This window comes from Rattus norvegicus, chromosome 7 (assembly GCF_036323735.1).
Source record: "Rattus norvegicus strain BN/NHsdMcwi chromosome 7, GRCr8, whole genome shotgun sequence".
NCBI classification, from domain to species: domain Eukaryota; kingdom Metazoa; phylum Chordata; class Mammalia; order Rodentia; family Muridae; genus Rattus; species Rattus norvegicus.
This window is the reverse complement of record NC_086025.1, coordinates 94,378,594-94,388,485: the sequence shown is the minus strand read 5'-3', so window position 1 is coordinate 94,388,485 and position 9,892 is coordinate 94,378,594. Positions and strand designations below refer to the sequence as shown.

At 45.4% G+C, this 9,892-nt stretch overlaps 1 protein-coding gene across 2 annotated transcripts; it reads left to right on the top strand.

Annotated features, from left to right (window-relative positions):
• Nucleotides 1–563: 563 nt before the first annotated feature.
• Nucleotides 564–5,153, top strand: A1bg (alpha-1-B glycoprotein). 2 transcript variants are annotated; one of them, NM_022258.3, is made up of 8 exons: nucleotides 990–1,052; nucleotides 1,128–1,163; nucleotides 1,265–1,573; nucleotides 1,910–2,182; nucleotides 2,375–2,671; nucleotides 3,134–3,430; nucleotides 4,155–4,442; nucleotides 4,581–5,153. In NM_022258.3, exons 1-8 carry the CDS (start codon nucleotides 1,019–1,021, stop codon nucleotides 4,586–4,588), a joined length of 1,542 nt encoding a protein of 513 aa, NP_071594.3. In that variant the 5' UTR covers nucleotides 990–1,018; the 3' UTR covers nucleotides 4,589–5,153. The 2 variants fall into 2 exon arrangements, with proteins under 2 accessions (XP_038934245.1, NP_071594.3); XM_039078317.2 differs by having other exon boundaries at nucleotides 564–1,052; nucleotides 4,155–5,153.
• The last annotated feature ends 4,739 nt before the right edge of the window (nucleotides 5,154–9,892 follow it).

The following is a 9,892-nucleotide window of genomic DNA, read 5'->3' as shown; positions in this document are numbered from 1 at the left end:
ATTACTTTCTTTCACTGCAATTTTGATTGTTCTTATGTGTATATTTTAGGACATGTTAGGGTCCTCATGAGATAAGGACATATATTAATAACAGTATGGTGTGTTTCCTACTTGAAAGCTCTAGAGAAGGAACAAGAGAATCTGAGGAGAGATATTAGAAACCAGACAGGAAGAAATGAATAGCTTTAAGATAACAAAAAGGACAAAAATGTTCAGAAAATATGAAATCATCTAAAACTGCAGAGGCTTAGGTTGTGATCTGAGGCACCAGGTTCAAACATCAGGGAAAATAAGCCCTGCTTCAAAAATCCCGCTGTGATGGGTGTGAGTCAAGCCAAGGCTGAGATTCAGCTTTCTCTTAAATATCGTCACTTGAAAGAAGAATACTGATTTTATAAGAAATTTCTGGAAGGAGCAGGGACTGCAGAATTAAGACCTCAGCAGGTACCCATGAAGGCCTCAGCGTCTTAGAGTGGCAAAGCCAGTCTTCTTGCCATTGTCCTTTCAGTTGAGGACACATGGAAATAGAAAGTCAACCAGTTCGGAGAAAATACTGACAGTTCCTTATGGAGGAGGCTTTGCTAGAGAACCCTAAGTGTCCACTGACAAGCATTAGGCCTCACATGAGTCTCTTCCCAAGTGCTTACTCCACCCTGCCTCGTGGTGAAGTCTACAGAGCAGCAAGAACAGCCAACCTTTCTGGAACCTTCCAAAGTAATAAAGGAGAGTTCATTCTTTGGGTGAGAGTGGCCCCACGGGTCAGCGACTGAGTACACCCACTGAGAGCTGCATCTCAGCTCTGGTGCATGCTCACACCTGCCTCTTCTCAGGACAGGATATAATTACACATTATTATTGATTAGCATTATTGCTGAATCCTCACTGTCCGCATGCCAAGTAGTTGTCTCTCTGCCCCTACCTTCCAGGAAGGGCAAACAAAGTACAAGGTCAGTGCCTCAGATTAATTTGCCGCTGCAGATGCTCCCCACAGACACTCCTGCTGGACTGAAGACCCACCATGTCTCTGTTGACTACTGTACTACTTCTCTGGGGTGAGATGTCCTAAGACCTAGATCCTCTGGGGCAGGTGTGGCATGAATGGAAACTCACACACTCTGTCTCTACAGGTTTCACTCTGGGCCCAGGAAATGCTCTTTGGCTTGGTAAGTTCAGAAATAAGGCCTAGGAACCATGGCCTATGGGTTATGGGGAACCCTGTATTTCTAAAAGCAAGCAAGCTAACCCTGGCTTCTTTGCCACCCAGATTCTGGCAGTGAACCTGAACTACGGGCAGAGCCTCAATCCTTGCTGGAACCCTGGGCAAACCTCACACTGGTCTGTGCAGTTGATTTGCCTACCAAGGTCTTCGAGCTGATCATGAATGGGTGGTTCCTGAGTCAAGTCCGACTGGAGACACCGGTGTTGTCATATCGCTTTTCCCTGGGGGCCATTACAAGTAACAACAGTGGCGTCTACCGCTGCCGATGTGGCGTGGAACCCCCTGTTGACATTCAACTGCCAGCGCTGAGCAAGTGGACAATGCTAAGCAATGCTTTGGAGGTGACAGGGAAAGGTAAGCAGGGTGATAATGGGGTCAGGAGACAGTGCAGGGAAGTAAATGGAGAAGCTTCCATCCACATGACTTGCTATCTCTTAGCCTTAAATCAGTCCTCTGTCAAGTGGAGACATTTATGACGTCCCCAGAGGCTTGTGAATAGTAATTTCCATAGAGTTCTTGGGATCCACCTGGCCCAGAATAGTATTATGAACCCTTTCTCTTACTCTATCCATTCCTCCTTCTCATTGCTGGCCCTGACTCCTTTCTAGTTTCTGAACCTGAAGTCCATGCTCTCAGAGTCTCCCACAGTAAGACTAAAACACTCACCAATGTTCCCTCCCCCATCCACAGAGCCCTTGCCTCCACCCTCAGCTCACGCTGATCCAGTCTCCTGGATCACACCTGGTGGCCTGCCTGTCTACATCATGTGCCGGGTTGCCATGCGAGGTGTAACCTACCTGCTGAGGAAGGAAGGGGTGGATGGTACCCAGAAACCTGATGTCCAGCACAAGGGAACGGCTGGCTTTCTAATCTACAAGCCTGGTAACTACAGCTGCAGCTACCTAACCCATGCAGGAGGCAAACCCTCTGAGCCCAGTGCTATTGTGACCATCAAGATGTCTGGTGAGTGTTGAATCCCAACACTGAAAACCTTGGAGTCAAACCTGACACATACTGTCCAAAGATAAGTCAGGTTCTCCTGAGCTATCACTGAAGGTCAGAGGTTTGGGGACTTAACAGACTGAAGTTCTCAGCGAGACCCTACAAACCAATGTGTCCCGAATGCCTCACTCAGTGCACTTCCCTGTCTTGCAGCCACACAGCTTCCACCCAGTCTGTGTTTAATGGGAAGTTACCTAACGATCTACCCCCAGAAGACACATGAGACGCTTGCTTGCAAAGCTCCTCGGAATGCAGCCGAATTCCAACTCAGACAAGGAGAGAGGGTGCTGAATATTCAAGGGTTCAGCCCCACCAGAGATGCTACCATATACTATGTGAACTTGAAGGAACTGGATAACCAAAGTCCTTTTACCTGCCGCTACCGTATGCACAAATACATGCATGTTTGGTCGGAGGACAGCAAGCCCGTAGAGCTGATGTGGAGTGACGGTGAGCCTCCTAAGAGGGTGAACTGTTGTTGAGAGGCAAAGATGGTGGTCTGAAGAACAGAATGGGGATGCCAAAATAGAACCTCCAAATATGAACATATATGACACATTTAGCCTCAGTTTCCCAAGCTTTAAATAGGACAATTAATACAGCAACCTTGAACCTTGGAAAGAATTCAGTCACCAAAAAAGTCTGGCCCAGACATTAGTGGGTCTCTACCTCTCAGTGTAGCCTAACAGGGATGAGGTGGGCTTGTTGACTGCCAACAGCCTGGCAGGGCTGGGATGTTGAGGGGATGGCACAGTGTTAAGCAATGTTGTCTTTTGGTGCTCTTCAGAAGCAGGCAAGAGAGGGAGTAGCGAGGTCACTTTAAGCGGAGTGCTTAGCTGAAGCACAGGTTAGGCCATGAACAGGGCCCTTGCCAGGTCTTCAGGCTGGAACAATGTGTTTGATCTTTCACAGAGAAACTACCAGCCCCGGTACTCACTGCAGAGCCATCAAGTCACAACCTGGAGCCTGGTTCAACAGTGCAGCTTCGATGTACTGCACACAAGGCTGGCCTGCGCTTTGGCCTGCAACGCCAGGGCAAACCAGATTTAGTTGTGGTGCAGATGCTGAATTCGTCTGGGACCGAAGCTGTCTTTGAGCTGCACAATATCTCAACAATCGACTCTGGCAACTACAGTTGTATCTACATGGAACAAGCACCACCCTTCTCAGGATCTGCTTCCAGTGAGCCCTTAGAGCTGCGGATAAATGGTGAGCTGAGAAGGACAATGACGGTGGAAGGAACAGAGCGTTACTCACTTAGAAACCAGGGTTCATGTGCTGTGATCTCCCAGTTATACCTTAATGAAGTGTTAGGCTTTGAGAACCTTGAAGAGATCTCCCTCAGGTGTGAAACATGGAAATCTGGCTTGTTTCGCATACTCTGAGCTGGAAGGTAGCTGGTACAATGATGTTCAATGGTATTAAGATCAAAAGGGTTTTTTGTCTGTGTTCCTATGCACATTCCCCAGCCTCAGTTTCCTGATGATGCATGTATCTCAGAGCCACTCATCCCACTGACTGCTTTTGAGTTGATACATAATGTTATAGAACTGTAGAGTTCCTGAGGTTACTGGATCAGAAGTCATTCCAGAAAGAGACCGTGCAAAAGTTTCAGCCCACCTTTGGTTTCAGCCTACCTCAGACATTTGAACTGTGCTTCTGCCCCAAGCACTTTTCTGAAAGAACTCTTCACAGGTTCAAAACTTTGGGTACCCTATGAAACACCCCATGAGACAGGCCAGGACCTGAAAGATCTCATGGCCCTTGTGACTCTGGGTGTCAAATACCTAGATGTTACTATAGCAGCACTTAAGCAGGAGAGGGAGCTGCAGAACTCAGAGTGGATGGCATAAAAGAAGTACCTAGAGCAGACCTGACATAGGGACCCCTCTGGCAGAAGATGCTACAACCTCATTACCATCATCCCTCACAGGGCCAGCACCCAAGCCAAGGCTGGAAGCTCTGTGGAAAGGCAAGGTTCCTCTGGGCCATGAAGCCATCTTTCAATGCCATGGCCATGTGCCCAGGGTCAGCATGGAGCTGGTACGTGAGGGCTTTAAAACACCCTTCTGGATGGCTTCAACAACAAGCACCTCAGCTTTTCTGAAGCTGTCCTTCGTCGGTCCCCAACATACAGGCAACTACAGCTGCCGCTATACTGCCCTGTCACCCTTCACATTTGAATCAGGGATCAGTGACCCTGTGGAAGTTGTAGTAGAAGGTAAGGCTCTCCTGAGCTGTGTTTGGGTTGTGGCTCTTAATATTTCCAGAGCTGTACACTGGCTAATTGCTTAATCGGGGCCAGTATGGAAAGGCTCTGTGGCAGTTTGCTGAACCAATGTATCCCTTCTATGTCTAGGTAGCTAACATCGCTGCAGACACAGGAAAGTGCCCTTGGAAAGGGTTGAAGACAGACATAATACACATTCTTCGTGTAAGATGACTTCATTTTCTCAGGACTTAATAAAGGTCAAGTAAATTGTTGTTTAAAACATGTCTTTCATTTGTGGGTCTAAGGTACCTGCAGATGGAGGAGGATGTTCTTCCAGGTCTGGGATCCTGGGTCTGTAAAAAGAAGAAGCTCAGGGTTCAATCTTAAGGACATGAGGGTAAAAGCCTGGTCTTTGCCCACATCTCTCAAGATCCCTTTTTCTTGTTGACCTGTGTCTGGCTGTCTCATAGCTCCCCAAACTTACTTCTTCCCCTTCCAGCACTTGTATAAATAAAGCTTAAAGCTCTAACCCCACCTCTCAGCTTGGAAGGGTTTGTCCCTGACCTATCAGTAAGTTAGAAAACACCACATTAAGAGTTCTGGCTGTGTTTTCAATTTTTACAAATATGCTATGATGGATGGCATCAGAGATTGTCTCAATCAATTCATTGTCTGAAGTAACTCAACTGTAAAAAAATAAAACAGCAAAATATCTTCAGAGCTGAACAGATATTTTGTTCCCTTCAGGCCTCATGGAGCCTGAGACTGAGATCTGAAGAGTTGATCCCTGAGGCAGAACCAGTAAACCATTCTGCCTTCCTGCGTGTCCTGGTCCCCACAATATACTCAGAAATACTCCACATCTCCTTGCAAACACTGCAAGGACCTTTCTTGCTCCTTTCACCACTTACTTAGATGTTGCTCCATCCAAGTTGGATGAATACTGGTTCATGCTTCAAATCTGAAATATCATTTAATTCAATTATTTTTTCGCAAAAAATTCAGACATTCAGAATAATTGAGAGGTCAATTTCGTTACTGGCAATCTCAAAGATGAACAATACATGGTCCCTGTTCTTAAAGAATATACAGTCTAGGGCAGGACAAATTCTTCAGTGAGAAAGCTCTTACCTCAGAAGCATCACAATGTCAGCTGATACCTAGAATCTACAATAAAATAAATAAGAAGGCTGCAATACATAATTGGCATGCATATATAATCCCATTGTTCCTACAGGGAGATGGAGGGGAGACAGGAAAATAGAACACCATGAAACTTGGAGGACACAGTGACCCTCAGAGGAAGAGACATCCTGTTTCAACATGGTAGGATGAGATGAGAAAATCTGAAAAGTCAACCTCTGATTTGCATAGACACAACCTTGTACTCACCCCCACTCACACATACACATCTAATAATGAATGAATGAATGAATGAATGAATGAATGAGTGAATGAATAGTTTAGTTAAGTGCTGTAGGCTGCAGAATAAGATACACACGTAGCCTAAGATGCAGAGAAGGAGTTTTAATGAGCTCTCAGAGCTTGTGCATCGACCTCCATTTTGAACACCTGAAAACATAAGAGGTCACATAAGGCTCTTTAGAGTTATTGACTCCTCATGTAGCTCAAGATGTGAAGGAGAAAACAGAAATTCTAAATGACAGCAACCATTTTGATCTTTAAACTGTGCTTCTGCCAGATGCAATTTCCTCAAAGGTCTCTTCACCTCTCTGGGAAGCCACAGAAGCACTAGAACAGGTCAAAGCCTGGGAGATTCATAGCCCTTGTGATGCTGGGGGTTGCACACCTAGAGGAGATATAAATATTATTAAATGGATACCCAAAGAGCAAGGCAACAGGGAGATTCCTGGTGTGCAGTGCAAAAGGAGACACACTAAGCTCATCATCGGGCCTCATAGGAAATGGCACGAACTGAGTACCACTCCTCACAAACCTCCAGGGCCACCCCCACCACCAAAGCTCCAGGCTCTGTGGACAGGTAAATTGCCTGCTGGTCATGATTCTGTCTACGCTGTCCGAATGATGTGCCTGAGGTCACCATGTTACTGCTTCCTGATGGCAAATGTGTACCTTACAGGATACTCCAAGTACTAAGCACCTGAAGTGACCAGGGGCTGCATTTTGTGAGTCCCCGGCATACGAGCAATTACACCTCTGTTCTACCTCCTGGTAGCCTGAGCCTGTCCACTCAGAGCCCAGCAACCCTGTGGAGCTCCTAGTGGAAGGTATGGCTTCCAGAGTGGTGGTTGGGTTTTGTCTCTTGATCTTTGCTGGGCTATATATTTGTTAATTGTGCAACCAAGCCTCTGTCTTGAATAACTTAAAAACTTCAAAATAGATCAAAAAAGGCTCTTAGGAGTTGTTGACTCCTTACATAGCTGGAAATATGAAGAAAACATGAATTCTAGTCGATAGGAACCATTTCACCTAATATCCTCATTTCCAATCTAAAGACGTGTAAACACTAAACACGTCTCCCAAATTGCAGAGTTAACCAACAGCAGAGTTGTTTTTCCATCCCAGTACCTATCAGCCTAAGGCACAACTCTTAAAATCATTAACTCAGCCTGTCTTTCATCTGCCCTGTGAATTCAGCCACAAAGCATCCCAGAGATGACTTTTTGTTTGTATCTTGAGACAGGATCTCATAACATATCCCCAGCTAGATGAAAATCTGGACTGCCTCATCCTCCTGCCTCAGCATCCAAATCACTGAGATTTTACTGATGTGCCACTGTGCCCCATGCGACTATGAAGATGGAAAAAAACAGAAGAAACAAAGAGAGGCAGCTTTGTGCTATTATTCACAAGGCCAAACCCTAGGTACAGAAAAGGTTTGCAGAGGAAGCAGGGCTTAGTGTAAAGCTGGAAAATACACTGATGGGACACCCTTACCATAAAGGCAGGTCTGCCATGGTGAATACAGAGAACATGGGTGCGATATATGACCAGCATCCTTGATTTGAATGTGGAACAAACTGTGGGTTTTCACTTTTCTTCTCTACAATGTGGACAAAGTTATCTACTTTATGGAGCTGTGGTAAGGGTAAAATTAAGTTAACATGTGGGAGAGAACATATCCTGTTTCCTGGGATACCTCATGAGATGAATTCTCATGAACTTCTTTTTCATTAATGTCCTGGAAAGATTTTTCACTGTGTTATGGAAGTGGGCCTGGTGCCATTCATTTCCTCTGCCACAGAGTGAGCGGGAGGCTGAGACCCTTCCTCATATGGTTGGAGAGATCCTGGCAACAACAGTACCAGGGAGTCGCTTGGGACACATCACCAGTACACTGATCAGAGCTTGGTAGAGGCAAAATTAGAAAAATAGGGGCCATCTTTAGGATCTAGCAAGGGACAGAGAAACCGCCCATCCCCTGAAAAAGGTAACAGTTACTTGTATCATTAATAATATTTAGCATAGTTCCAGTGCTTGCTCAACCTAATTAATTCTGTTCCAAATCCTGGAAAACAATTGACTGGGTGTGTCAAAGAAGAGCTCCATTTCGGAACTAGGGATGAGGAGAAGCTTGTCCTCCACAACATCTGGTGAAGAGAGAAGCTTCATCACTGCTTTCTAGAGCCAAGTTAGCCTAGGTGAGAAGAGGGCCAGTAAACGCTGGTGAGGATTTAACTCTTAACCAAGTCTGTCTTTACCTATAAGTACAACTACCCAAGGACATAACAACTCAAGAAGTCCCACTCTGTCCAAGAGACAGGACCAGAAAGTTATGGGGCTTGAGCGATGATTGGAATCGGTCTTATCTCTTTCCCTGGAACTTAGAATCAAGCCCTCGTGCCAAGACACAATGCGCACTGAGCTGCTCCACTCCACAGCCCTTTCACTCAGTGTGTTTTGCCAAGTAAAAGCCTGGATTGGAAATAAAATGCACTATTTCATTACCTACATAGCAGGGCATTGTCAACTATAAAAAATTAGAGGAAATAGACCAGGTTACAGAATAAAGGAAAATACTTAGAGAGAGAGAAAGCAAAAACCCAACGTGTGAACATGGTTTATGTCAAACTCTTGGGTCTTAGGAACACCCAAACTAAATGTATTTTTGCTTGTACTTCATAACTGGAATTTTGCTGCTGAGTGATGTCTTGGTTCCTAAGATCATCCAAAATACATGTTTTCCCTTATATAACACGATGGGTTGAACTGCAGGTTTAGAAGGATGCAGAGATGCATTCCCATCAGCAAAATTGCTGGCAATCCTCCATCCTCTAGGCATGTCATGATCACTGCTGGCTTGAAATCAGAGCTGGTGTGAACAGAGGCCAGACAGTATCAAAAGACCACTTCGTCAGTCCTAGTAATATTCTGTGGTACCACAGAAGACAGTCATCAGCTCCACACTGGAGACTCCAGCCACTGCTCTCTTGTTCCCACAGCATGGGTAGTGCTAGGGTTAGAGAAAATTAAAGGTTAATGGCACCAGGCCTGAAGAGAAATTGTAGCTCTTGTGAGTTGTCACCCATACCAACTTGGAGCTTTTCAATGACACAGCCATTACTGAGTCACTATTGTGCCTAGAAGAACAGCTCACCGATGCTCTTTCCAATAACCCCACACACTCCTTGGTTCAGGAGCTAGACTTGAAGGGAGACGTGTCTGACGTCAACCTGTGTCCAATCTAAAGGAAATGGGCATTTCTATGTATCTTCAAGGAGAATTCATGCAACCTTTGTTCAAGTACAGACGAGATGTACAGTTTCTTTAGTCAACTAAAGCAAAGCACATGCACAATCTGACTGTCATTCCCAAAGAAGCTGGGAGTTTCAATGGTTAATGGGTGGGACACATGCCTTACAAACGGCTAGTGGCAAGACACACACATGAGAGACAAGGAGGACCCCAGGAATGAATGTGGATTAAGGAAGTGAGAGAGCACATTTGCCGTGCAGGGTAGTGGCAGGGCTGATAACTTCTTCCAGGATCTCCTTTCTCATGGGGAGATATTTCAATCAGCATAGATGGAAACCTTGGCATGTAACCCCAAGAGATGGGGCACATTATCAGGCCTCATTCTGGGCAGGTTGGAAGCAAGATCTGGCTTAGCATCAGTGTGATGTGACTCTAGAATGCTCCATTTGCAAATCGATCTCAAAAGTTCTGGCCCCTGCTATGAGGTGGGCATGACGTTGCAAATGGGGGTTTGTAATCTCCTCTCTGCAACAACAAAACAAAATCAAAAAGAAAAAAATCATTCTGACATAAACTTAAAGAGAACATAAAGAGAAGTGTGTCTTGGGTCACAAAATCCTGGAGGTAAAGGAATGTCTTTTGAGAAGGTATATCATTGCTCTTAACTCCCACTGTCCAGTCTCTAAAGAACAGACGGGGTTTTTGTTTCTTTAATGGAAAATGCCCTCTGCAGAGGTTCTGAACCATGGTAGCACTGTATAGGGACAATCTTCCTAGGACGC

What these genes read in the sequence shown, in the direction of transcription:
- A1bg (XM_039078317.2), top strand. Translation starts at nt 1,019, where the DNA reads ATGTCTCTGTTGACTACTGTACTACTTCTCTGGG. An exon ending in AGGAAATGCTCTTTGGCTTG is followed by an intron (nt 1,164 to 1,264) that starts GTAAGTTCAGAA and finishes TTTGCCACCCAG; the next exon opens with ATTCTGGCAGTGAACCTGAA. An exon ending in AGAGCTGATGTGGAGTGACG is followed by an intron (nt 2,672 to 3,133) that starts GTGAGCCTCCTA and finishes GATCTTTCACAG; the next exon opens with AGAAACTACCAGCCCCGGTA.